Below are 27,506 nucleotides of genomic sequence, written 5' to 3'. Positions count from 1 at the left end.
GGGAGCACCACCCAGCAGCTCATCTCAGTGAGCACCACCAGGGAGCATCACCCAGCGGCTCATCTCAGCGGGCACCACCAGGGAGCACCACCCAGCGGCTCATCTCAGCAGACAACAGATCACGTGGCTCTACTGCTGTTGCATTACTTACCCTTTCTCACCCCCTCAGCAGTATTTCTTAATAGGGTTTTGCTTTTGGGGTAAGACAGACAGAGAGCAAGTTGGTGGCCATGGTGGGGACATTTCCACCACGGCAAGTGGCAATCGCCACAAATCAGGGCTTCCACTCACCCTCGCCAGCTGTGAAATATTGGCCAGCACAGCACAGAATGGGGTTCACAATAGGCCCTATCTCGTCAGGGGTGCTTGGGGACTAAAGAAGATGCTGTTGTGAAATGCCAGCCTGGTGCCTGGAGCCAACCTGGCGCTGAGCGCTTGGCAGGAGCTGTGGGCAGGACGCAAATGAGGACAGAGAGTGGGCCATTCAGTAACCCTACCTCCATGTGGTAGTTTCGACGTGGATTGCAGACAGGCCTAATTGCATGGGCTTTTCATTTCCTACCCAGGTTACGTTCCCTTATCTAGAATTGCCGTAAGGTCCAAGTGCATTTGCTTAGCAGGAACTGTGTGGCTTCGACTGTTTTTTTTAGAAGCCACATTTGACTTTATCAAGAAACCAGAGACCCTGCCCCGCTTGCCAGCCATGCACAGCTGCAGAGAGAACAGGCAGCCTTCGTTCTCTTTAAAGAGCAAAGGGAAGGTACGAGGGCCCCGGGGCCCGCCCTTTCCAGAAAAGCCGGGGCTCTGGGGCACTGCTCGACCACAGAGCAGCACTGGCCACTCCCACCCGGGATGCGAAGCGGGCGTGCTCCCTGGGCCCTCCTGCTGGGGCAGGCCCGTGAACAGCCTCTTCTGCATTCACACTCTCTCAGCCTGAGCCTCTGTTCTGCACCGACACGTGGAACTTTCTGCTCACTGTGGACCGCAGAGTCCCATAGTGCATTGCCGTGGGCTCTCTGGGGCCCCCTGTTGGTGCTCCCAGACAGGTCTGTGCCTCTCTCCTGGCCTTTGTTCTGTGAATAGCCTGGCACCATCGTTATGCTGTGACTGCCCCATTGCCTGTGTGTGCGGGTCTCTGAAACTCTGAGGGCTGTGAGGGCAGGACCCTGGCCCACCCCACCTCCGCAGCCTGCTGCCTGTCCCCACACAGTGGTCACTGCTCCCATCAGCCCCCTCTCCTTTACCCCTGGAGACACTTTTGCATAATCCCTTGTAGAACAGAATTCTCTTCCCCTTTCGTGCTCCCTGACCCCACCGTCGTGCAGCCCCCACGGGAACCTCAGCTAAATCTCTGCTTGCAGAGAGAATAATTATCTCCTCGCAGGAAGATAGGAATACAGCCCATTTCACAGGGGTTAGCAAATTGATACAGGGGAAAAAAGCACTCTTAGGTGGTTTCTGACATACAGTAAGTGCTTAAGAAATGTTCCATTTCTCTTGTATCCGGCCCCTCAGCCCAGCTAAACCCTCTGCAGGCAGGACCTTCTACCTCCAGTGTTTCCTCGGTGTTTAACGTGTATCAGGAGTTCGGTGAGTATCACTTCCCTTCCCCTGCCTCAGGGGCGGTTCTTCAGAAACGGGTCCTGGGTTATGCCTCTCGTCTCTGGCTCTCAGCCTGGAGTCTAATCTGGGGCCTGTGGTCAACACTCAATATAGATGTCAACAGACTAAAAGGCCAAGCCATGGATCTGAAGCAAGGGCCAAAGCCTACTATGGAAATTCTTTGCAAGAATTCCTCCATAAAAACTTAGGCTGCGTGTGCCAAAACTGATGGAGAGGAGATTAGGGTCCTTTCCACCCTTCATGGTTCAGGTGGGCATATGACAGAGTCAGAGTTCAGACCTAGGTCTTTCTGACTGACTGAATCATTATGTTATGTGGTTGGGTCTGAATAAGATGTGATTCCTGTGTGGCCTTGGGCAAGTGACTTAACCTCTCTGAACCTCCCTTTCCTTATCTAACAGCATTTGTGAAGATTAGATGAGATAAGGCTTATAAATGCTTTATCCAGCCAGGCACACGGAAAGAGTCCGATGAATACGGGCTGATTAGTAACACCAGAGGCCCTGGGCATGGCCAATGCTCAGTCAGTGTCCTTTGAAAGAGAGCACCGCTGTGCATTTTTAATTCCCCGGCCCGCAGTTTCTGGACAGAACTCTGAGTCCCCAGCCTGACCCCACAAAATATATATTGGAAAAAGCTAGGGGTCTGTGCTGTCCGATGAAAAGAAACAGAGCAGATGGAATGAACTGGGACAATGAGCACCTTGGGTTCTTCTCTCTGCCACCTCCTGCCATGATGTTGTAACGCCCTGGTCCGATTCCCACGATATTCCTGAACAAATGACTTATATCTTAAGCTTCTTTTTACCCAAGTCTTCCCTGAGCCAGATGAAGATTCTCGAGAAAGACATTTTTCAGTCTTCTGCGGGGTGAGGAGATGGGAGGGGGGATGGGAGGAGAGACGGGCGGGGAAGCTCTGAAGACGAAGGGTTCCATTTCGAAGCCCCCGAAATACGCAGGGCTGGCCCTGGGGTCTCCCGGGGGGCCGTAGTGCTAAGCAAGCATTCACTTCTCCCCTGTCCCTGTGAGTTAAAGCCTATATGGAACATTCTTCTCTAAATAGAAACCCAGCGAGGCTATGTCATCGTACAGCCCTGATGTTTTTCCTAAAATAAATCAGGATGTTAAAATAAAATGAAAAGCATGACCCTGACCCCCAGTGAATTCAGATCAAGGATCAGTCACAAGATGCTCAAGGTAGACATCAGCGGGGAAGATTCCACTTAGCCTGCTCGTCATTAACTCCACATAAATCTGCCTAAAGCCAAGGAATGCCTCGGGGGTTAGTAGGCTCAGGGACAAGGGCCGGGGCCAGATTCTACCACGGAGCCCCATCCCAGCCCCTTCAAGTTGGATACAGCTCTGGAGCAAGAGGCCACACCACTGACGGGTTTGGTCTCTTAGCTTATTAGTTAGTTTTATTATTGTTTTTTCAACGTGTTAATAAATTGCTTATTAGTTCATTGAGTTAGGGGAAAACCGGTCAAAGGGTCTGGACATTGTCACATCCGGTCACTCACGGGACGGGAAAGACCTGCCAGCAACGTGGACACGGAGAAGAGTGACATCTAGGGTCACCAGCTCTGGCCTGGCAGCCTGACTCTAGCTGTGTGGTTTGGGGGCTAGTAGCCCCAACTTCCTATGCCACCCTCTCCTCATCTCGAAATGGAGGAGAGAATGCCCGTTCACGGGTATTAAATTCCGTGCCCCCGTAGAAGCCCCGGCACGTGCAGGCACGCAGCAGACACGTAATATCAGTTTTCCCCTCCTTTCCTCCTTTGGGGCAACGCGTTGCGTTGGGCGAAGGGTGTAGAGATCCAAGTTATAGATCTCTAAGATTCCTCCAAACTGCACATTCCATGAGTCCCATTTCCAGGACAAGTGCCCTGGCAGGGCCAGCATCAGTCCTATATTGCCTCTGAAACGAGGGAGGAAGCCATGATTGGAGATAACGAACCTCATCTCAGCCTCTCCATTGGACACCTACTCAGAGGGGGTTTTCAATCTTTTTGTACCCGGCACATCCTTCTGGATTTGCTTCCGGGACACAGGGTGAACGTGCCCAGTCTCCAGGCAGCTCCCCACTGTTCCCCAACTGTACCCGCACCTAGAAACTCCTGGAAGGTAGGAGCTGACGGGACCAGAGTCTCAATCACTGTTCTACCAACAGAGAAACAGACGCAAGGGAAGACTTTCCAAAAGACAAACACAGAGTAGATGGCAAGCTGGGAAGACACTCGTATCTCTTCATTTGAGTACAGAGCTTCTCCATCATCCCACGCAGACCATCCATTTGTTCATTGGCCGATTTCAAACTGAGCTCCCCAAACGGGCTGGGATACAATCAGCACATATGTATGAAGTGCCCACGTTGGGGCAACACTGCCTTGACCCTGAAATCCTAACTCCATGTACATCGTCAAATACACACCAGTGTCGCCCTCTCCCTCCCCAAGACTGCCGTGTGTTCCATTACCCTAATTGACAAGCTCCAAAAAAACCACAAGGAAACTTGGCAGAGTGCACGTCTATTGGTTTCCCCTGCCCAGCAACAGCCCCTTAACCATACTTTGAAGACACTCCTCTCTCCCACTGTGCATACCGTCTTGAGAGGACATCACTCGGGCTGCCCCACCCTCCCGCTGGCAGTGGGAGGGCACACAGCCCAAGCTGGGCCAAACTCTCTCCCTTGAATTTAAAGCTTGACTACAACAACCAAAGTCTCATTCCTGCTAAATACATCCCGGTCGCTGAGACCAGGTGAGTCATCTTTGCTTTGAGTCTATCAGCAAGAGATAAATTCCCTTCCTGCTGAAGTTCTATAGGATCGATTTCTGTCACTTGGACCCGACGAATCCCGGCTGGTCTACTTCCCAGCCCAAGGACATCATCCTAATACATGGTTGGCAGGCAGCCAACCGAAGACGGCCACGCAGCCGGAAGGGGCGGGTGACTCACCAGGTTTCTGGTACCATCCGAAGGGATAGGTGCGGACCTCAGTGTCAGGGGAGCCACAGTCCAAAATGCGCCAGGTTCCTGCATTTTCCTCACTGCACGTCTGAAGTCCCAGGCTGTTCAGAGTCAAGCACGCCACCTCTCCTCCTGGAGCAAAGGAGTAACCAAGACCAGAAAGACGATCACGAGGGAAGATGAGGGAAATCCTGCAAACCCATCCTCCAGCAGGCGCCTGGCGTGCTCTACCGGACTCCAGGCACGATCTTAGCCACCGGTGAAAACCCGGGTACTGCAATCAGCTTGTCTCAGAGCGCAGGGATGGAGGGAGCTTATCCTGATGGGGCGCCCGCCATGCGCCCAGGGCTGGTCTCTGCTGGCATCCCGTCGCTCGATCCTCACGCAGTCCCGTGAGGGGGATTTGTCTTTCCATTTGCACGTGAGGGATGCGGAGATGCTCTGGGATTAAGTGGGTTTTCCTGGATCACATCGCTAGCAAGGCACTGACTCCAGTTTTAAATTCAGGTCATACGGGTGGATGCAGAGTTCATCCCACCAAGCTGCCTGAGCCGCATCTTGAGAGATGAGCTGGGAGCCTAGAAGGAGGCCATGTGAGCCAGGCAAAGTGCCGTGTCAAGGTGCCCGGGCGGTGGGCCAGGAGCCACGGCCGGCCGGCTGTTCCGTGTATTAGCCACCGCCCCTCCCAGGCCCCCACTTCCCATGTGTGAACAAGGACGGCACCTCCCCATCCACCCCAAAAAGAGCAGATGTGGGAGCATGTTTTCCAGGCTGCCAAGTGCTGTGCTCAGGCAGGCGGAGTCGCTCTCGCTCTTACCTTTTAGCTGGGACACGTTTAGAAAGCCAAAGCCAGTACAGCACGGGTCCGCATCGCACAGCCGTTCACATTCGAAGAAGCTGGCACGAGGAGAGAAAGAGTGGGCAAGAGGGGTTTTGTGAGTGGCCCAGGACCTACCGAATTACAGTCATTCTTACTTCCGGGAGTTCCTTTCCTCATGACTCCGTAAAGTGGGGGTGCTGTGGCCAGTATGCATGAGTGGATTCCTAGCTTTGAGGGTCCTTCTAAAAACAAAATTCTAGGGGCGCCTGGGTGGTTCAGTCGGTTGAGCGTCCAACTTCAGCTCAGGTCACCATCTCACACTCCGTGAGTTCGAGCCCCGCGTCGGGCTCTGTGCTGACAGCCCAGATCCTGGAGCCTGCTTCGGATTGTGTGTCTCCCTCTCTCTCTCTGCCCCTCCCCTGCTCATGTTCTGCCTCCCTCTGTCTCAAAAATAAATTAAAAAAATTTTTTAATTAAAAAAATTTTTTTAAATAAAAACAAAATTCTACTCTTTTCTCAGGAACATAGTCTTGGCATCTTTCATTCATTGGCTCACTCTTTCATCAAGCATTTATTCTGTGCCTGTTATGTGCCGGTCTCTAAGCCAAGCTCACCCAGCATCCTGAATGTGAGAAAGTTCGGCTTTGGGCTCTGGGGAAAGGGAGACAGGGTAGAGAAGGCATCTTCAGAAACGGGAGACTCCATGGACTTGCGGTCGGAGTGATCCAACCAGATGTCTGTCGGCAAAGACCGGCACATTTCCCCTGACCCAGCTTCCCTTCATATGTGCCGTGTAATGTTGGCTAATCACACTCTGGTTTGCTGGGTCAGCGTATCCAGACCCCGTCTCGGGACCTACTTTGCCGGATAACCCAGTGTGGCTGCTAGACCCCTCCCTCAGCTTCTAGGACCAGTCCTGGAGAAACGTAGTGGCTCCAAGCCAATGCTCCCGGGCTCAGCTCTAACTCCCCTCGCCCTGACTGCCTGTCCCAGTTCTGATCACTCGTCCTTGACTCGCGAGAGCTTGCTCAACCCCTCAGCTCCTTTTCGGTGGGGGCAAACTGCCTCATTCTTGCCACTTTCCTTCTTTGTCTTAGGAGCCCCTGAACTCAACTCGCATTGTGGTGCACAAAGCCTCCGTGTCTTGGACGATTTTTCCAATGCTGGCTGCAACTCTGCCCTGATGGCTGTGGACCACCTGCCCCGTGGCTCCCTCTCCCAGAGTCCTGCCCACCTGCCCACCCACCACTGTGTTTTCCTCTCTTGGAAGCCCAGTGCTGAGCTCCAGCCTGGATGATGTGCTGTCCCATCAAACCATCCTTCTCTGAGTCCCCAGCACCAGTATGGCGTCTATCTCTGGTTCCAACCCTCTCTCTCTGACCCTGCCCCAGCATTGCAAGCAGTGCCCTGCCAGATCTCAAGACAGCCTACCCCATATCAGCCTTTTAAGTCCATTTTCAAAAGCAGATCTTTTTTTCTTTTTTTAATGTCCATTTAGGAGCGCATGGGTGGCTCAGTTGGTTGAGCGCCCATCTTTGGCTCAGGTCATGATCTCGAGGTTCGTGGCTTCGAGCCCCGCATCGGGCTCTGTGCTGACAGCTCGGAGGCTGGAGCCTGCTTCGGATTCTGTGTCTCCCTCTCTCTGTCCCTCCCCCTCTCATGCTCTGTCTCTCTCTCAAAAATAAATGAACATTAAAAAAAATTTTTTTAAGTGTTCATTTATTTTTGAGAGAGTGTGGGAGGGAGGGGCAGAGAGAGGGGGACAGAGGATCCAAAGTGGGCTCTGTGCTGATAGCAGAGAGCCCGATGAGGGGCTTGAACTCACACACCGTGAGATCACAACCTGAGCTGAAGTTGGACGCTTCACCGACTGAGCCCCCCGGGCGCCCCTTCAAAAGCAGATCTCAACCACCAACAACATGACACAGTTTCATAAATCAGCAACACTTCATAAACCAACAGTTCATAGGCCAATGACTTTCGAATTCTAAAGTAGAAAAGAATCACCAGGAGGAGAATTTTACTTAAAATTCGGATTCTTGCGCCCCATCCCAGGAAATGCTGATTCAGTAGGTCCAGGAAAGGACCCAGGAATGTAGTTTGCAAAACATCCTCTTGGTGATTCTGATGGGTGGGATCAAAGACTAGGCTGAGAGAAACATCACCTTCAAGTAAAACAACTAAGTAACAGCTAACTACCTAAATATATAATAAATACTTTTAAAAATAATATATCGAACAAATTAAAATTCCTAATAAGCTTATGAGCTTGTTAGAAGTTCTACCTTCTCTCCAGATTTTGCACACGGCATAGTGAGACTTTGCCAATCAAGTTTATCACAACACTTGATAATATCTGTTAATTGATAAGACACGGGTCAGTGTCTCCCTTTTGTGTCAGATGCTTGGATGAGCATGGCTAAATTTTGTGTTTGGTATCAGTAACTTAGCCACGGTTTTTAGATATGGTCACCTCCTCATTACCTTTCCACTCTTTGCGTTGGGTTTTACAGTTTCTTATGTATGTGCCTTTAGTTGATATTAAGTCACCTTCTTATGGAAGCAGAAAAGTCTTAACAATAAAGATTTGAGAGGACAGAAGTAGCTTACCCATTGGAAATGGATTTTTCAGACATGGGCACTTTGTTTCTAATGGAAATCCCCGTCAGTTTTTGGAACGGCAGGCGAGTATAAAAGTTCTTCACTTTATCTTGCAGTATAACTACACAGGGGAAGAAAGAAATTATGTATTATTTAGATAGAGATTTGTTGTATCTAAGAAATATGAAGATTAGGGTAGATACAACAGATCGAGAGTTTCCAATTAAAGATGGCATATTAAACTCACATGCTTACTCTCTGTTCTTATCACAAATCTCACTAAAATGACAGTGAGGGGATTCTTGTAAAGGCTCCCACACACAAGAGTAAAGAGAATAGGATGGGGCGCCCGGGTGGCTCAGTCAGCTGAGCGTCCGACTTCCGCTCAGGTCATGATCTCGCAGTTCGTGAGTTCGAGCCCCGCGTCGGGCTCTGTGCTGATGCCTCGGAGCCTGGAGCCTGCTTCAGATTCTGTGTCTCCCTCTCTCTCTGCCCTCCCCCCACACCCCGACTTGTGCTCTGTTGCTGTCTTTCTTTCTCTCTCAAAAATAAACATTAAAAAAAAACTTGCAAAGAATAGAAGGGATACAGCAACAATTCTGGGAGCTAGAGAGCACACACAGGAGCTAAGAAAGCTGAATCCTCAACTTTCCTGTGGGAAGAACCAGATACCCTATACACCTTCTGGAATCCCCAAAAGTTTAAGTATTGACATCACTGGGATGAAGGTGGCCTGAACCAGGATAGGCCGGAAATCTCTAGAAGAAGCAGTTAGGTCTCCGGACGGCTTCCCCGCTTCTGCACGGGAGACAAGTGCCTTCTCCCCACTGCAGAAGATAGAAGGCTTATTCTCCGAAAAGAACAAAATAGAGGGGATCTCTTCGATGCACCAGGTGGCGTTCGTGGTGGGAATCCCACACTGAAACTAGGGGATTCTTTCAGATCCACCTACATGGTGACGATTGAGACTCTCATCTTCCAACCTTATTTGGCATCCAAACCAACAGCAGTCAGGCTCATGGCCTCAGGCCAGGTGTTACAAGACTCCTTCATGGGAAGGACCCATAAATAAAGACCTGAGGGATCCCCCCAAAGGGTGGCCCAACTAGATTATCCTACAGGGAAACCTGTAGGATTGTGTCAGATGCCTGGACGAGCATGGCTAAATTTTGTGTTTAGCGTCAGTAACTTAGCCACGGTTTTTAGACATGGGCAGCGAGCTCTCACCACATACTTTGAGCTTCCCAATCAGTTTCTGGGCCCCTCTCTTACATGTGAATGTAAAACCGAGGGTCACCAGATATCTGAGAAAGAACTCCAGCACACATAGAACAGTAAACAAAGCATGATAATATCCCAGAAGAAATGGAGACTGTGCAGGGGAAAAACACTCCATAAAAAAAAAAAAAAAAGTGGCATTAATGTCCTCAGAGAGAAAAATCAACTTCTATCTTGTGAAAGCCACTGTTGGGATTTTCCGTAACAGATAGCCGAATGGAATTTGAACTGATAGGTGCATTAATGGTGGCTTTCTCTAAGGAGTACGATTGCAGAACAGGATTATTCTCTATGGTCAACTTGATGCGTTTCTAAATGGTGTCGCATTGTTACAAGGAGCGTGAGTAACCTTAATTTCAAAAAGAAGAATCAGGTAATGTGGATATTTCTAAAACCAAGGAGCCAGTAGCCCACTGGAAATGCCATTTGCGCAAATCCCACGAAGCACCCACCTTTCTTCCGGAACAGGGTCTTTGGCTGGTGGGGCAGGAATAGTCTGCAGCCTTTGGGATTGGGCTCCATGACATCGTCACACACTTGGGCCTCTGGGTAGAGGGTGCAGGTGAAGTACAAGGGTGTACTGTCTGTTATCTCCGCCAGCTGACAGAAAGAGGGCTCCTGGATACAGCCTGCAGGCAAGAGGGCAGTGGGTTTTGGTCCTTGGGAGGCCTGAGGGAAAGTAACCTCTACAGGATCTACTGGGAAGAAATGCCGGGAAGAGATTCTTCCTTGGAGGACAGAGGCCCAGGACCGTTGAGAATATCCATTCTGAAAGGCCCAAGAGAAAATACTAGAGTTCTGCTAGCTGGGGAGAGGATTGTGCACCAAACAGGGAGTCCATGTGACTCTGAATGAAAGCAGAATCTAAGAAGGTGAAGAGTGAGCTGTGAGCTCAGAAATACAGGGGAAGAGAGAGCAAAATTCCACTGGATCTTTACCCAGGACCATCTCAGAGGCAGTTGGGATCTTCAGACCTGAGGCCATGGGACTATAAAACTTCTGTGAACTCTGTGAATGATCTCCCCTGTTCCACTCCCATGTCTGACTCTCCCACTGGTAGAGGTGAGATCATACAGTTTTTTCACAAGGATGGATTATAGTTTACTCATCTTCTTTTGTTTTCTCATCCCCAAGGTCAAATGCAAGGCTTAGAACATAGCACATGCTAAACACAGCACATGCCTATTGGGTAAAGGATGGGTGGATGGGTGGGCGGATGGATGGATGGATGATAGGTTCTGGGAGTAGAGTAGAGATTATCTCTACTATAAGCTTCTTGAATCGATGGGTTATGTCCTGTCTTTCTTTTGTATCACCCCTGGTACTAACACTGAAGTGATTCCTGAGTTATGCCATTGAGTCTCATCCTATCTATTTCTCAAGAGTCGTTAAAGTAGGTCTGTGTTGCCTGACCAGAGGATCCAGAAGAGGAAGGATGTGTTCTAAGGATACTTACGAGACAGGCACCACAGGTTTGCCTGCTGAGGGGAAAACAGGTGTTTGAAAAGCCAGTGCTGCTGGTTGGGCAGGGATAGGCTTCCATTGACAACCACCTGGTTAAGGTCCACGGGGAAGAAAAGTTCTGTTGTCAAATCTGAAAAAGAAGGAGAGGGTCAACTTCCTTTGCTTTATCTCCACAGTGAGTCTCTCTCTCTCTCTCTCTCTCTCTCTCTCTCTCCCCTCCTCTCTCCCTCTGTGTCTCTGTCTCTGTCTCTGTCTCTGTCTCTCTCTCTCTCTCTCTTTCTCTCTCTCCCCTCCTCTCTCCCTCTGTGTCTCTGTCTCTGTCTCTGTCTCTCTCTCTCACACACACACACAACACACACACACACACACACACACACACACACACACACACACACACACTTTTTTTTTTAGTCTGTGTGAAGCCAGAACAGGTCTGGAGGCAATAGGGCTGGGAGTCTAGCCAGGCAGGAAGGGGTCGGAAGCTTTCAGAAAGTCCTAAAATTATAGAGTTGCAAAATCTTCGAATCTTAGTTTGGAAGACACCTTGGGAGCCATCTGGTTCAACTTTGCACCCAAGGCAGGACTATTCCCCCATGGTATTTCTGGCCGGTGCCCCTGCAGCCCTGTGTGACACGTCCGTGCTGACCATAGCAGGCCACTCCACCACTGGGGACTCGTGGAGTCCAATTGGTCACTTTGAGCCACTGATGCTCCTGTCTTTTGAAGCCACGCAGAAGTGCTGTCTCTCTCCCAGATGGCAGCCTACATTTGTGAAGACAGCTCTGCCCGGCCCCACACCGCAAGCTGCAGCTTTGCTAACCCTTAGTCGTTCCTCGTATCCTCACCATGATCGCTGGCTTCGGGATCTTTCTGGGTGCCCTGCCGCCCACGGGACAGAAGTGCAGCCTTCTTCTTGGTCCAGGCTCTACTTGCGTTTTAAGCTTTATCTGCAGTTGCCTCGACTCATGCTCCAGGAGCACAGTCACATCGCTTGCTGCCCCAGGACTGTTGACTGTGCTCACCCCTCTTCCTCACCTACCTAGTCCTCCTGTGCTTCAAGGACCAATGCTGTTCCCTCCTGCCTTGATGTGCTGTAGCACCCTAAAGAGGCTCCCCAGTGCTGAGGGGCCTGATGTTCCCTTCACGAGAGGTCTGACTTTGCATAGGCGCTTACCTGGGGGCATGAAGCAGTTCATGGGGATGAGGTGGGGCCCATTTACAATGTCCCTTAGCCCAGGGATCTGGCATCACATCCGTATGGACCCCCATTTGCCTTGGACTTGAGCATCCTTCCAGAGGCCCACTTTCCATGCTTCATAGAGCAGGCTCATGAAGACTGAACTTTCTCACCAACAAAAACCAGCAACGGAGATGACATCTTTACTCACATCTGCCAAGGCCAGAAGTTTAGCCCTGGCAGAGACCCCAGAGACAATGTCGCCCTTCTCTGTGCCTCCCCAGCCTTCTGGGTTCTTGAACTTAATATTATTGTACAATGGGGAAAAAAAGCTCTCTTAAAAAATGGGGTGCCTGGGTGGCTCCGTCGGTTAGGCGTCTGACTTCAGCTCAGGTCATGATCTCATGGTTTGTGGGTTCGAGCCTCCCATTGTGCTCTGGGCTGACAGCTCAGAACCTGGAGCCTGCTTCGGATCCTGTGTCTCCCTCTCTCTCTGCCCCTCCCTCGCTCACACTCTGTCTCTCTGTTTCTCTCTCAAAAATGAATAAACATTTTTTAGAAAACAAAGCTGTCTTACTGTACAATGGGCAGTTTGCAGGCCTGCCCCGTGATATCACTTGTTAAGACAGCAGAGGAAGAAAGAAAAAAAAAGAACACACCAGGTCTGAGGACAAAGTTGAAGTCCCTTCAATCACTTTGCCCTCAGAGCCTTTGCACAGAGGCTGGAAATGCCTGGGGGATCCTCCCAGGCTCCTCTGAGAAGACTTTCTGACCCCTTCAGGCCGCTTAGCCTCCTCCTACCCCCGCATCCCCACCACACTCGACACCTGTCCCCATTGTAGCCTTTGCCACGCTGTCATGCCATGGCTGGCACGGGGGCAATCCTCGCTAGCCTGCGAATATCCGAGGGCACGGCACTTGTGCTCAAAAAATGTCTGGTGGGCGGTAGAATGAATACATAGCCCACAGTTTGTACTTGGTTTACGTGGCATTATTCGGAAGAATTCCTTGCCTTCTTGTTCGCACTCCCCCGGGAGGCAAGGAGGCCGGTACAGGCCTTGCCAGACAGGAGGTTGCTCTTGCTGGTTTCCCTGTGTGTGTCCCAAACACTCAGACTCACTGAAGTAACACTGGAGCAGAAAGGGGACAAGTGCTCCCTGTGCTTTGAATCGGGGAGGCCATTCTTGGGGACACGGGCCAGGTAAACAAGCCACGGAAATGGCACTGGCCGGGCTGCAGAGGAGCAGATCAAAGGGGCCCCTCCTGCAGGGGTGTTATCTTCCTCAGCCCAGGAATGTAATCAGTCAGAAAGGGAAAACCGAGCTGAGCTGGGTCCATTCAGCCTGGATCCCTCCAAGGTCTTGGGCAGGGGCCCAGCTCCCTTTCTGGAGGCAGGAGGTGGGGAGGTGGGGAGGGGGCGGGGGGGGGGGGATGGGTCCTTCCTGTGGGAGCCATGTGATAGTTTTAGAGATATGGCCTGACATAGTGTATAATGATGGATTTTACAAAACGTCCAGAATTGCCCCAAAGTCATTCACCTGTTCATTGCCCCGAGGACCCCCGCGGCACCACGAAGGCTGGGGGGGAATCGGCTAACACAAGCGGCCCAGGACCAGCAGGGGCCAGTACGAGCACCCAGCGCAGGGCGGGGACTGCCGCAAATGGGAGAGCCATGCCCCTGATGTCAGGGGCAGCTCAACTCCGCTCGGGGGACGGTCGCCAGGCGGAAATTTGAAGCCTGTATTGCCAGAGCTTTTTCCTCTGTTTTTCTCCCAAGAAGCTTGAAATCTGAATTTTTATATAAAATCTCCCAATTTAAAATTACTGGCTCAGTTAAAAAAAATAAGAAAATAAGAAATTTCGCTCTGCAAATCAAACCAAACCCCGTCTGCTCAGTTAGCCAGGGGGCCACCAGGACTCAGCCCCGGAGCAGACACCGTCTGAGCCAAGGAGTGGCCGGTGATCTAGAAGAACCCAGGCTTTGGAGGCAGCTGAGCAACAGTCTGAAACCTGGCACCGCTGCTTGCTTCGGGCTGGACTGGCTTTTGACAGGGGATACCGAGGCATCGGAGTCTCATATCGCTCTGATAAAGCAGGAACAACGATACCAGTCGGCAGAATTGTCCTAAGTTTTGCGAGAAGAGATACACACAAAATACCAAGTGCAGGGCCCGCCACCAGGAGGCTCAGGAAAGGGGTTTGCTCTCTTCTGCCTCCCTCCCTCGTGAGTTTTGAACTCACCCTTGCTTCAGCCAGAAGACAATGGCCGGCAGCAGATAAACTTGAACACCAGCCTCGTGTTTGGGAGGCTCTGAAGGGCAGAACGCATTTGCCAATACGCTGGGGCAAAGATCAGAAAGGTGAAGGTCTAGGCCATGGTGCAGAAGACACGAGGCCGGCCAAATGCTTGAGAGGGAGCTTGATGAGATCAAAGGAGGGACGGCCTCCTGCACAGGCGCCCGCCCCCGCCCCCCACTCCCACCACCCTGCCGGCAAAATTAAAGCCTCCACTGGAAAACCTCTGAAGGTTCAGAAGACATCACTGCTAACAGCATCGGACAGGAATATGTCCTCTGACCCTAGTTTCCATCCTGAACTGGGATCTGCTGTCTGATGTGCAGTTACAGGAACAGAGAGGCCTGAGGACAGAACTTTGAGGAAGGCTTGCTAGGAGCCAGGCTTCTTGCTGGATCATCATCACCGATATCACTGCCACCACCTAACAACAGCCACTAATTCTTCAGCACCTGCTCTGCGCCACTGCAAGTTCGGTATTACTTGCTCCCATTCCCACACTTGCCCCGCCTTATGGGTACCGCTCCCTCTCTCATTTATTGAAGGGGAAACCGAGGCTCAGGGAAGGTGACTGAGGGTTGCACAGGCAGATAGAGGCAGAGGTGGGGTTTGAACCCTGCTCTCCGGGGCTGAGAACCTGCAGTTTAAACCAGGGCTCCACCCTTGGGTCCTGCAACTCTTAGGGATGCGGAATGAACTCATAATGGCCCAACTTCTATGGGATGAGCCCTATTGCTGGTGGTTTCTGTACATTATCTCATTGGATCTGGACAAAAGCCCTGGGTAGAGAGAGGAAGAGGCTATGAATTTGATGGCATCTGTTAAGCACCAGGCGATATGCCAGGGGCTTTAACTGCCATGTCATCTATGATGGGATTAGCGGAAAGCAAGGTACATTCTCCACATGATGAATCAAGGCTCTTATCGGGTGAGCAAAGTACCCATGGCCGTGGAGTTAGCAGTAAGTGGCCAAAAAAAAAAAAAAAAAAAAAAAAAGGCTCAAGCCCTAATCTATCTGCTTTGCAATGTGGTGTTCCCTTCTTTGGGCCATGCTGTCTCCCCTGTGCCAGTAGACTAACCTGCCTCTCCTCTCCCTTCCCTTCCCGTCCTTTCTCTTCCTCCTCCTCCTCCTCCTTCCCCTCCCCTCTTTCCTCCTTCTGGCTTCCACCCTGAGTTTTAGCCCCACCTAAGAAACAACAATTGCAGCAGCGAGGGATAGCGTCTGAGACCGCACATACATTCTGTCCCTATTGATGGATGGATTTCTATCGTCCGCTGCGCAAAATGACCCTTTCTCAAAAGACTCTCTAGAAATCCCACTCACTGCACAATTCCAGAATAGGTACCTTTTGCTCACACTCACTGACCACAGTCAGATGAAACTTGCCCTTTAATCGATGTTTGCCGGTGTTGGGATGAGCGTTGTTTTGTTTTCCAGTAGGACTGTTGACTTGGCCATGATCTCACTTTGCTTTCTGTGCCAATGGCGCCTCTGAATGGCTGTCCATATTTGCGGAATGAATAACTGGGGTTAAAAGCTAAGAGGGCAGTCCATGGCTACATAACAGAGCGATGCTAATAAGTCCATCCGCTGACTAGACCCTTGGCCTCGCCATCTTGACTCCAGCCACACACCAAGTATATAAAAGGTTTCGGGGCCAGTACCTGGTTCTGTTGGAGACGTTGGCCCTGGTTCCGTGTCTTTTCTGCATCCCATAGACTCAGACCGAGACCCCATGTCAGAATCTAGGAGTAAAAAGAAAGTATTGCTGTCCTTATGTTGGGGCAGAAAAAGGGATCGACAACGTGGCAATTCGGAAAATCCTCACGGTCCACAGCCAGGTGCCTAAGACAGGATCTGGGACAAATCCAGGGGCAGAGGACTGTACCCTTTGGCCATTTAGGGAACAACAGCCAACCTCTCAATAACAAAACCGTGACTGTCCTCGCTTTTGAAATGATTAACACTTGCACAGCTAATGAAACGTGTTCATAAATATTGGTCTTTAACACACCCCATGAAGGCAAGGAGGAAGATTCCTAGTTTACTCTAGAAACGAAAAATGGAACTGTGTAGAGATGAAAGGACTTATCCCAGAATATGCCGGTGGAAAGTAGGTGCGTTCGAATTTGAAAAAATTAAGTAAAACCCTCAAGTTGGGAACTTGTCTTCCAGGAAAGCAGAGTGAGCCTATGGGGAGAACAGGGCATTAGACAAGCCCGTGGGTGCTTCTGCTCAGCGCTGCCAATGTCCTAGGGGGGAGAAATTCCTTCATTCTTCACCAGCTAGCTGCTTATTTATCAGAAAATTTAGGTAACGAGGAAGCACTGAATTCGGAGCCAGAGTCTGGGTCCCACCCCCAGCAATCCCCGGGGGCACATCACTGACCCTCGCCACGCTTTGTTTTTCTTGTCTGCAAAATGGATAAAATGTCACCCCCTTAGATAGCCACCTTACAGGGACGACCGAGACAGAAGAGTATAATCTCATTAAATCACTTTAAAACGAGACTATGGTGGACACCCTCCTTTCCTTCCTCTTCCTCATTCTTCCTTCTGCCCTACCTCCGTCCTCACCACCACTGGCATGAGTTAGCAGCACGGATGCACGGGGCACTGCTCCCCGCACTTCACCTGCAACTACCTTGGCTGTGCTCACACGACCCTGGAAGGCGAGAGCTCTTACCGCCATGTTGCCCACCAGAAGCCAGGGCTTGGGGGGCGGATAACTGATGTGCACCAGGTCACAAGGTGGTGGGTAACGGAACCAGAAATCATACCTGGGGGCTCTACCCCATGCCCTGTGTTCTTTCGCACGATCCCAGCTCGCGGGCACAGAAACAGTCTTGTCTCTAAGGGGACCTGACGTGGGTGAGGAGGGATCAAGGGAAGAGGAGGGAAGTGATGTAGGGGCAGGATCTGTCCTCACCCTCCCGCTAGCCCCATGGCCATGGCTTGTGAGGGTCCACTGCCCGAGGCTGGAGCCCCCACAGTGAAAGCTGTGCCTGAGCTCTCCCTCTCATCCTACTTCACTCAGACTCCTCTCCTCCATGATGTCTTGAACCATCCCGTGTCCCGGGCTCTGAGTAGGCACTTGGTCGACGTTGGGTAAACTCAGAGGAGGCAAACGAAGCAGTCAGGAGATGCCAAATGGGCACTACCAGAAGCACTCCCTGTAAGCAGGGTCAAGGCACCACCACGTGTCCTGTCCCCTCACCCTGACCTCAGCGTGGCCGTGGCCGTGGCCCCTGGGGAAATGCCTCCCTAGTCTGCTGGGGCCTCAGAGCTCCCATCCTGTAGCAAGGGCAGCTTGTGGGCAGCGAACGTGACCTCACAGGAAGCCATGCTTCCTTCCCCCATCCCCTCTGGGGTTTCCACACTTTCCATTTTTCTTTCTAAGGTTTGGTATCTTATCTGATGAGAGCCGAACCCTTCTATGCCACACAGAGCCCTCACTTGGAAAGCAAATCTCTACAGTTGTCTCTCTGGGGAGCAGAGTGCCCTGTGAACGAGAGGTGGGGCCAGACAGCCTCGCGTAATCAGGGTCCCGCTCCCTCTCCCCCAAACACATATCCACAGCTCACCTTTCCAGAGATAAACCTGCTGGAAGCTGGTAACGGCATCCTGAGTTCCTTCCAGGGCTGCCGGAACTGCAAAGGGAGATATTTATTTCCATGAGCTTCGATGTGCTTGTTCTCACGGGGGACCCGCCATGGCCACGCTGACTCACCGCTCCCACACGGGCCCCTCTTGCCTGAGAACTCTATTTCCCATCGAGGCGCACTCAAAGAGAGAGCCTCGTGGAGCGGTCTTCCAGATCTCTGGTACAAAGCCAGAGCTGGTCGGACCCCAGGTGTCTGGCTCAGGGCATCAAAGAGACGGTCGTGGGGAGAGGCCAGGAAACCATGAGACAGAATATTACCGAAGGAACCAGGGATTAGCCAAAAGAGAACCAAGCCCACGGAGACCCTGGGGCTGTGTCCATCGTCCCTGTCACTTCAGACCTCTGAGGCTCTGGCCTTGGGGGAAAATGGGGATGATGATGGGAGGCTGGGAATACTGTGAAGTCTCTTCTGTATCCTCAACATTTGATGTGCACCTTATGGTTGGTAGCTTCCATTATTTAATTCGTTACTAATATTATTCAGTGTCCTTTTCTGCCAAACGACACTCCTCCGGCATCACCCCTGGATGAGACCGGCTTTGCCACACCATTCCTTGATGGTCAGGGCAGCCTCTCTTGCCTCCGCTCAGCCCTAAGACCCTGCCAATCCCCCTGTGTTATGAGAGGCTAAGAAAAGAGCTCAAAAAGTACAGATTCTGAGGCAGACAACCCCACCCATGGCAGGAAACACCTGGCTCACAGTCTGAGACATGAAGAAGTGATCACGTCTTGTTCAGTATTACTAAGAACGACATATTATTATAGCCAATTATTATTAAGCATCATTGCCATTTGCCCAACACTATGAGGAGCACTTTCCAGATATTGCTTCATTTAAACCTCATAGGTTGGCATTTTTTGCCCCTAATTTCCAGGTGAAGGTCAAAATCCAGAGAGGTCAATGCCAGAATTCAAACACCCCTTTCTAGGCTCCAAACCCCATGCTTTCAATCACCTCACCAAAGAGAGGATAACATATTTTAGAATTCTGCCCCTCCAAAATGGCAAACATCTGTTCTTGTGTTTAGAGAGGTGTTTAAGGAGGTTTAAAGAAGTTCAATTAAACAGTGAACTATTTGGGAAATTCAGCTATTAAAGTCATGAGCCCTTCCCCACCAAGAATTACCATGCTTGCCCCCACCATGGGGCGTGGCCACTCCATGCTGGGCCACGGGGGTGAATCAAAAATATTGAGCTGCACTTCCACTTGGTTTTCCTGCTAAACTGGGAATAAATAACGATTCTAGAACATCTCACGCTCCCCAATATTGGGATTTCATGTTTCCTTAGAAGACCTACTCATGATTCTCTCAAAGCCCTCTTCAGAGGGTGGATGTCACTTATAAAACTTTGGGCAAGTTAAAACCTATGATATCTGGAAGATAGAGACTTGGATCTCTGAAAATGCGAAAGTCACTCTACACAGTACAGAGGAGCCCCCTGTATACTCCTCCAACACCAACACCGAGCAGGGGCTCGATCTGTTCTGCTTCCGCCATCTTTCGTGATCACATTTGCTTATGATGAAGGTCAGACGAGGGGACTTTGTCCCAAGAGAAATTAGAGAATTTGTGTCTGAAGTCTTTTTACACTAAATATATTTGGCATACTGACTCTTCAAAAGGATGGAGAGAAGAAAGGAAGAAAGGAAGAAAGGAAGAAAGGAAGAAAGAAAGAAAGAAAGAAAGAAAGAAAGAAAGAAAGAAAGAAAGAAAGAAAGAAAGAAAAAGGAAGGAGAGAGAAGAAAGAAGGAGGGAAGGAAGATGTAAATATAGATATACAAATACATGCTTTTGGTAACATAAATGTCAATAACATAAGTAAATAAAGTCAATACAATTTTCAAAATAGCGTAGGCCATCCATTAGGATTCTTACTTATCCTGCAAAAGCAGGAGACGCATCTTAGCGGAAGGGTGCTTTAGTGCTCTCAAACCTAAGACTAAAACCAAGGACCACTTCATGACGTACTTTACTGTGAGGGGTACTTGCATTTGGATCAGGGGCCCTCAACAAGTATTAGTTCACATCCACACCCCTGCTTCTTCCCAAGAGCAACAATCTCTCAGGGATTTCTTCACCACTCGGCAGTTCCCATTTCTGACTTGGGTGAGTTGGTGAGACTCTCATGTGGTCCAGAATACCTTGACGATGTGTGCTGAGTAGGTCCTGCCTTCATGGAGCGGCAGGGAAAATCACAGGTGCCCTCCATCACCCGGAGGAGAACAGGTGCTCCACACAGGTGCACACAGATCTCACACTGTACTGGGGGGGGGGGCCCAGAATGCACTGCGCTGTGATGGGAATGGGACCTTCTGACCCACTTTTTATTCATCTCGAGGCAAAGGAGCCCTGTGACCTCTAGCCTGGAAAATATGGCGAGTCTTAATCTCATCCTCGGTTTTTGCCCATTTCAACACAGCTCAATCCAATGGAATTCAGGTAAATTCAGCACACGAACACTGAGCACCTTGGTCGATCCAGAAAACCACCCGACCGACATCTAAGATTGGCACGTAGGTGTCTGTAAGTCACACAGAGAAAGTGATGATGCCTTGGTCATTTTAACTACGGATACGATTGCCCGGTCTCCACAGGGGTGCGCAGGAAACACGGGGACGGAAAGAATGGCTCTGCGCTCTCTCTTGTCTGCCCCATCTCCCACCCCATGTCCATATCCACACTTACCTCCTCCATCTTTCCAGATCGGTCGATGGCGCCCCCTCCTTCCTGCTCACCTTCTAGGAGCCACCCTCCTCCCCTGCATCAGTCTCCACATCCAACCAGCCTGTTGCCTAAACTAGTCTCAGATCCGCCCCTGCCAAGGGACCCACCACCCTTTCACACAGTTTTAACACATCTTTTGACACGATTAGATTTTCACTGGTTCCCTTGACTCCTTCCCACCCCCACCCCCGACCGAGCCACACAGCACCCGGGTATCCTTCCCGAAAGGCAATCCTACCTCCCGTCTTGCAAGAGCCGCTACACATTTCAGAATTCCCTTCCCTGCGATCAGGTTCTTCTCCCCCATTCATGCTCTGCCTCTCTCTGTCCCAAAAATAAATAAACGTTGAAAAAAAAAATTAAAAAAAAAAAAGGGGGCGCCTGGGTGGCGCAGTCGGTTAAGCGTCCGACTTCAGCCAGGTCACGATCTCGCGGTCCGTGAGTTCGAGCCCCGCGTCAGGCTCTGGGCTGATGGCTCGGAGCCTGGAGCCTGTTTCCGATTCTGTGTCTCCCTCTCTCTCTGCCCCTCCCCCGTTCATGCTCTGTCTCTCTCTGCCCCAAAAATAAATAAACGTTGAAAAAAAAAACAACCCCCCTGGCTGGGTTATGTACCCCTCCTCTGGATTTCCGCAGCACTCAACAAACACCTCTGTCTTTAAGCTCACACTTGACTGTAATTGTCCTTGAATGTACTAGAGCTTTCCGAGGTTGGGAACTGGGCCTTCTTCATCTTTGTATCACCCACACCGAGCATAATCCCTGCTGCAGAGCTGTCGTTGATTGCAAGGAGGAACACAGAACGGAAGCAAACGTTATGCCTCCCCTTCTCTGCTAAGCAATATTCTAACATAAAACAGGTTTCTTTAAGTTTATTTATTTATTGTAAGAGAGAGAGAGAGAGTGGAGGGGAGTGGCAGAGAGAGAGGGAGAGAGAGAGAATCCAAGCAGGCTCTGCACTGTCAGTGCGGAGCCCGATGCAGGGCCTGAACCCACAAACCGTGAGATCACGACCAGGGTGGAAATCAAGAGTCGGACGTTTAACTGACGGAGCCACCAGGCGCCCCTAAAGCAAAAACAGTTTTAACTGTCCAGACATTTGTCCCATTCCTTCCGTGATAGTTGAGTTAGAACATCCCTGTTACACAAACAGGGCTCCACGCTGACTCATCGCCTCTCTCTCGGTAATCAAGGCAGCAAGAACGCATACACATTTAGAAGTTTTGGGGTTTGGCACGGAGCCTGATTCTTGGGGGTTGATGGGTGCTGTGTGGTCTTAATATACTTCAAAACACTTCTGCAGAGGCCATGTGCTGTGTCTGGGGTGGGAGTGGGGGCTCAGTTTGAATCTACAGCCTGGGAGTGGGCAGCGTCCTAAGCCAGAAAGCCCAGGTTTCAGAGCCCACCGTATATTCTTTGCGCCTCCTAAACAAATTGCACTCTCGAATCCTTGTCTCAGGCTCTGCTTAGTGCTAAGCACATTGACAGCTCCTGTAAATAACTAGGAGGGTCAGCCTATTTATAGATGCTCATCAGACATCAACTCCAAGTGCATTTGGTGACAAAGAGCATCACAGATGCACTGTTAAGTTTTTCCACCAAGCTCCCGGCACCCTGAGACAATAGCAATCACTGATACAAAACAGACTCCTGCAAAGGGGACGCCAGCCATCGGCCTGAGCCTCACCATTGCCCAAAGCATGAAGCCTTTGGGATTCAGGATAAACCCAGGGGTGTTCTGCCAAGGCCTGTGTTTTCCTGTCAAATGTCAAGTCTCTGTGGACATTAGGGGACATTTAATCTGCCTGTTTTCATTCATTTGCACTTCAAGACATTGTGAGAAAGGAACTATAAGCCATTCCGGAGCTTTCCAAGACTTTCCTCTTAGAAAAGGGAAGATGGATCCAGCCAGCACCAAGTACTTGAAACATCCAGAGATGCCCACTGGCAACGCGGGAGATGCCGACCGTGGGTGGGTTCTGATCTTGAGGGAGATGTTTAAACAGAAATCTGATGACGGGAAAGAGAAACCTCACAACCAGGAAAAGCCCTGGGCCTTCATATTGGATAAAACGGCCTCTCCGTAATTTGTGGGGTTTTTTTGTGGTGTTATTTGTTTGATGTGAACTGATATTTGTTTGGCTTAACAAATGAAGAGAAACGTGCTAAAGAGGCATTCTGGGGGCACCTGGGGGGCTCAGTTGGCTGGCCGTCCAACTCCAGCTCAGGTCATGATCTCATGGTTCATGGGTTGGAACCCCGCGTCAGGCTCAGATCCTGTAGCCTGCTTCAGATTCTGTCTGTCTCCCTCTCTCTGTTCCTCCCCCGCTCATGCTCGCTTCTCTCTCTCTCTCTCTCTCTCTCTCTCAAAAATAAAGAAATGTTAAAAAAATTTTTTAGGGGCGCCTGGGTGGCGCAGTCGGTTAAGCGTCCGACTTCAGCCAGGTCACGATCTCGCGGTCTGTGAGTTTGAGCCCCGCGTCAGGCTCTGGGCTGATGGCTCAGAGCCTGGAGCCTGTTTCCGATTCTGTGTCTCCCTCTCTCTCTGCCCCTCGCCCGTTCATGCTCTGTCTCTCTCTGTCCCAAAAATAAATAAAACGTTGAAAAAAAAATTTTTTTTAAATAATCCTCAAAGTAGAACATGCAAGAAGCTGACATTAATGACCCAATGTCTGGAGGAGACAAGCCCAGAGAGATGGCCGAGGACCAACATTCTTCATCACTGGACTCCTTAATTTGCTGGAATCACTCAAGTAACCCAAGCAAGTGGCACCAAGGGGGCGGTGGGGAGAGCTTTCGCTGATAGCTCTGGTCTCCCAAGTTTAAGGTGCAGGTGCCAGCAATGACAGTTTCCTTAAGCACGCCACATCACAGCTGTGACTGCACTCTCGTGGGTACAACTGTGATGCGACCAGCTGCCTCCCCCAAGTGTCAAAAGCATCAGTGAGCAGCTCGGTGTGAAAGCGTTTTGCAAAACGCAACACGGATTCTGATGCGCTTCCCGTCTGATTCAGTGTATTCCACTGGGTTACAATTTCCCACAAATGGCAATCAATTCGCTTATACACGTGAAGGCTGATTCTCCATTAACCAGGCCAGCTGTTGAACCAGCCCCCTCGAAGGACCCGCGAGCTGACGGATGAAAGCGGACGTCCAGACCAGAAGTCCTACAGGGTGCCTCTGCGGGATGTGCCGTCAGGGGACCCGGGACTTGAGGTTCAGAAAGCAATGCCTTCAACTATGGCCTAGAGGGAATATGAGCACTTCACTCCGTAACATACAAAAAAGCATACCCCCATTTTACAGACGGAGACACTGAGGCTAGGAGAGGTTAATGTGTATTCGAGCGAGGCCGCGGAGCTGGAGGAGAAAAGCAGAATTCGTGTCCAGTATTTTCAGGGCAGGCCACTGCTCCATAGTCTCTAGTATCTGCTGAGTGCCCACCTCGCTGCAAGCATCACTCCAGTGCCTCACCGCACACTCCTCCCTTAATCCTTCCAATCCTTCCCAAAGTCATCATTATCTGCACTTTATAACTGGGAAAGCCAAGGCCCAGAAAGGTCATACAAGGAGCACAGGCAGCCACACTGGGATTTGAATCCGGGGTCTAATTCCAGAGTGTGTATTGCCGAGACCATCTAACCAATGGCTAAATGGGAAGGCAGGGGCTGAGAGGGGCAGAGCTCGTCTTGATTGTCCCCAGCTCCTTCCCATGTGCTTTCGATCCTTGCTGTGGCCTCCCCTGCTGCCGTCTGGACCCATGGAATCCTCACTCCTCTTTCCCTCTATCAATATCTGTTCTTAGAAAAGGGAATCTATCAGCTATTCACATCTTAGTAAGAACTTAAATCTCATTTCTTTTCCCAGGGATTAATTGTACTTAGAGTGACCAATTACCACGACAGGAAGATTTGTGCCCTGCTGTTCCCAGTTGGAGAGGGCCTCCTGATCAGTCTGTGTAATAAGGCAACTCTTAATTTGGAACATCATGAATATACCTCAGGGTGCCTGAAATCCCCATCCAAGCGCACCCTTCTTAAAACTTAGCCCACACCACGGGTGCCTGGGTGGCTCAGTCGGTTAAGCGTCCAACTTTGGCTCAGGTCATGATCTTGTGGTTCCTGGGTTCAAGCCCCGCATCCGGCTCCGCACTGACTGTGCGGAGCCTGGTTAGGATTCTCTCTCTCCTTCTTCCTCTCCCTCTCTCTGTCCATCCCTTGCTGGTGTTCTCTCTTTCTCTCTGTCTCTCTCTCTCTCAAAATAAATAAATAAACTTAAAAAAAAAGAAAAACTTTGCCTACATCAGGGGTGCCTGGGTGGCTCAGTCGGTTGAGCGTCCGACTTCAGCTCAGGTCATGATCTCACAGCTCGTGAGTTTGAGCCCCTCATTACTGTTAGTTCGGAGCCTCTGTCTCCCCTCTGTCTGCCCCTGCCCCACTCAAGCTCTCTCTCTTTCAAAAAAAAAAAAACCATGAAAAATATTAAACAAAAAAGAAACCTTTGCCCGCACCTCAAAATACACACAGACACACAGAGCACTGAAAGAACCCGAAACTTCAAAAGTCATTTGGAAATCACTCCTTCTCAGGGAGGCCAGACAAGGACACATTCTTTATTTCTTGGGCACACACCAAGCACATGCTCCATGGTAAGCAATTCACTCTGGATTTACTGCCCATAAACATATCATACGTCTCTCTTCAAATGCTTGTTTTCACCCTGGGCTACCTCTCAGAATAATGGATACCATATGTTCACTGTCTATCCTATAAATAAGTTGTTTGATTTTATTTACCCCCAAAAAAACTAAGCCTCATGGAATCCCACCTAATTAGGCAATATTTTGTGTTCAGGCTTTGGTAAATAGTCACTCCACAGGTATTATGTGTATTCTCTACGCCAGGTTTCATGCTTGGCGCTGTGGATCCAGAAATTAGTAAGACACGGTCCAGGTCTTTAAAATAGCAAAACGCAGTGACAACTTTAAGAATGATTGGGGCGCCTGGGTGGCGCAGTCGGTTAAGCGTCCGACTTCAGCCAGGTCACGATCTCGCGGTCCGTGAGTTCGAGCCCCGCGTCAGGCTCTGGGCTGATGGCTCAGAGCCTGGAGCCTGTTTCCGATTCTGTGTCTCCCTCTCTCTCTGCCCTCCCCCGTTCATGCTCTGTCTCTCTCTGTCCCAAAAATAAATAAAAACGTTGAGAAAAAAAAATTAAGAATGATAATAATAGTATCTAATATCAATACTAAGTGTCAGACACCCTACAAAGTCCCCAAACAGGTGTATTATCCGCAGCGTCCACTACAGAGAAGTGGGCAAGCCCATCAGCTTTAGAACCACATCACCCCGTGTCGGGTCCCCGCCCTTCTACTTGGAAGTCCTGAGCCCTTAAGAAGACTTCGCTTTCTGTGTGCCTCAGTTTCTTCAGCTGTAAAACGGGGAGCCTTGGTAACAGTGCCTCCCCACAAGCACCATGTGGGAGGTACATGCCTTAGCAGTGGCCGGGGCCTTAGAGCAGGGGCTGGCTCATCGCACGCACGATGGGAGACATGTCTGTGATTACCGCCAATATCTTCCTTTCCGCCATCACCACAGCCCGGGGAGACGGGTCCTGTCCTCACCCCATTTTGTAGACAAGCCATCAGGCCTGAAGACCTTTACTGACCGGCCCCAGGTCACACACGCGGGGTCCCAAGCTGGGATTCACCACCACAGACACACTCCCGGCTGGCAAGTGAGACCCATGGACAGGCAGAGGCACACCTGCAGGGCACTGCCCCCCACACGGCCCCCCCGCACTGCCCGACAGAGGGATTCGTAAACTGTGTGTCATGCTCTATGGCGGAGGAAGCAACAAACTCTACAGGGTAGTCAGGGAGGGCTGCTGGAGGAGGTGGCAAGCTGTCTGCCATTAGAACCCCAAGAGCTGCCGTCCACTGAGCAGCAGGTCCTGCAGGCCTCCCCTGGAGGCAGGAGACGGTGGCCGCCACGTCCCGTAGAGACAGGAATCTCCAAGGGCTCTCTGACCTCCCCGCAGCCCCTTCCCCGCCCTGTCCAGCCGACCCCCGCGCGGCTTTCACCCCTCCCGTCGCAGAGGGTGGGCTGGGACCACGTGCTGGCAGGAAAACAGAGAGGGAGCCAGGCTGCCACCAACCTCACAGAGGAACCGGGAGCGAGGGATCCCTGGGCCCTGTTCTCACTATAAACTCCGACTGTTCGGGTCGGAAGGAAGCTCCCAGGTCACCTCGTCAGTGCTTCTCACGCTTCTCAAACTCAGCAGGCATAGCATGATCCTAGACAGCCGGTTAGAACAGACTCCTGGGGCCACCCTGGGGGTCCGGGGCGGGACCTGAGAACTTGTGTTTCTAAGGAGCTTCTGGTGATGCTGAGCCCGCCGGTCCTGACCCCACTGAGTCTTGCTGCTGTGGTCAGTCTCCAGCTCAGGACTCTTCCCTGAGGGACACCTGCCGAGAGGGCAGGGCTGGGGTGGGCAGAGAGGAGATGTGACTGGGCGCCTCGCTAATGCCTATCCCTGTGAGATGAGGGGGCGGGCAAATGATCTCAGAGCGACTTCTAGATCTAAGGCTTCTAGGCTTGTGGGAAAGGTTGGAAGAGCTTCTGAAAGAAAGAAGAGGAAGGCACGGGCCGGATGGTGATTTCTGTCAATGGAGCCCATGTGGGGGGGGGGAGGGGCACAGTCTCTTGCACCCCTGGAATTAGAACGGGCAGTGTGGCTGGTACCGGGACCACCTGCAACAGAGTAGCCTCCCGGCGGAGCCAGCCCCCGCCCCCTCCAGCCACCCTGGGGTCTGAGAGTTTTATGCAGCATCTTTGGTCCAGTTTCTTTTCAGAAGGAGAAATTTCTCAGGGTACAAGGAGGGCTCTCAGGGGAG

General features: G+C 50.9%; 1 protein-coding gene across 4 annotated transcripts in view; it reads right to left on the bottom strand.

Moving 5' to 3' along the window:
- TG (thyroglobulin) overlaps positions 1-27,506 on the bottom strand; it is a 259,920-nt gene that overhangs the window by 152,469 nt on the left and 79,945 nt on the right. For all 4 annotated transcript variants that reach the window (XM_045049597.1, XM_045049596.1, XM_045049595.1 and 1 more), the window contains 7 exons: positions 17,812-17,877; positions 15,893-15,973; positions 10,748-10,885; positions 9,744-9,920; positions 8,023-8,134; positions 5,410-5,489; positions 4,581-4,724 (listed from right to left, as the gene is read on the bottom strand). In XM_045049597.1, the coding sequence (XP_044905532.1) occupies positions 4,581-4,724; positions 5,410-5,489; positions 8,023-8,134; positions 9,744-9,920; positions 10,748-10,885; positions 15,893-15,973; positions 17,812-17,877 (798 nt within the window). The remainder of the gene's footprint in view (positions 1-4,580; positions 4,725-5,409; positions 5,490-8,022; positions 8,135-9,743; positions 9,921-10,747; positions 10,886-15,892; positions 15,974-17,811; positions 17,878-27,506) is intronic.

The sequence above is a fragment of the Felis catus genome, chromosome F2 (assembly GCF_018350175.1).
Source record: "Felis catus isolate Fca126 chromosome F2, F.catus_Fca126_mat1.0, whole genome shotgun sequence".
Lineage (NCBI taxonomy): Eukaryota > Metazoa > Chordata > Mammalia > Carnivora > Felidae > Felis > Felis catus.
Note: the sequence above shows the minus strand (reverse complement) of the source record. Positions and strands in the feature narration are given on the sequence as shown.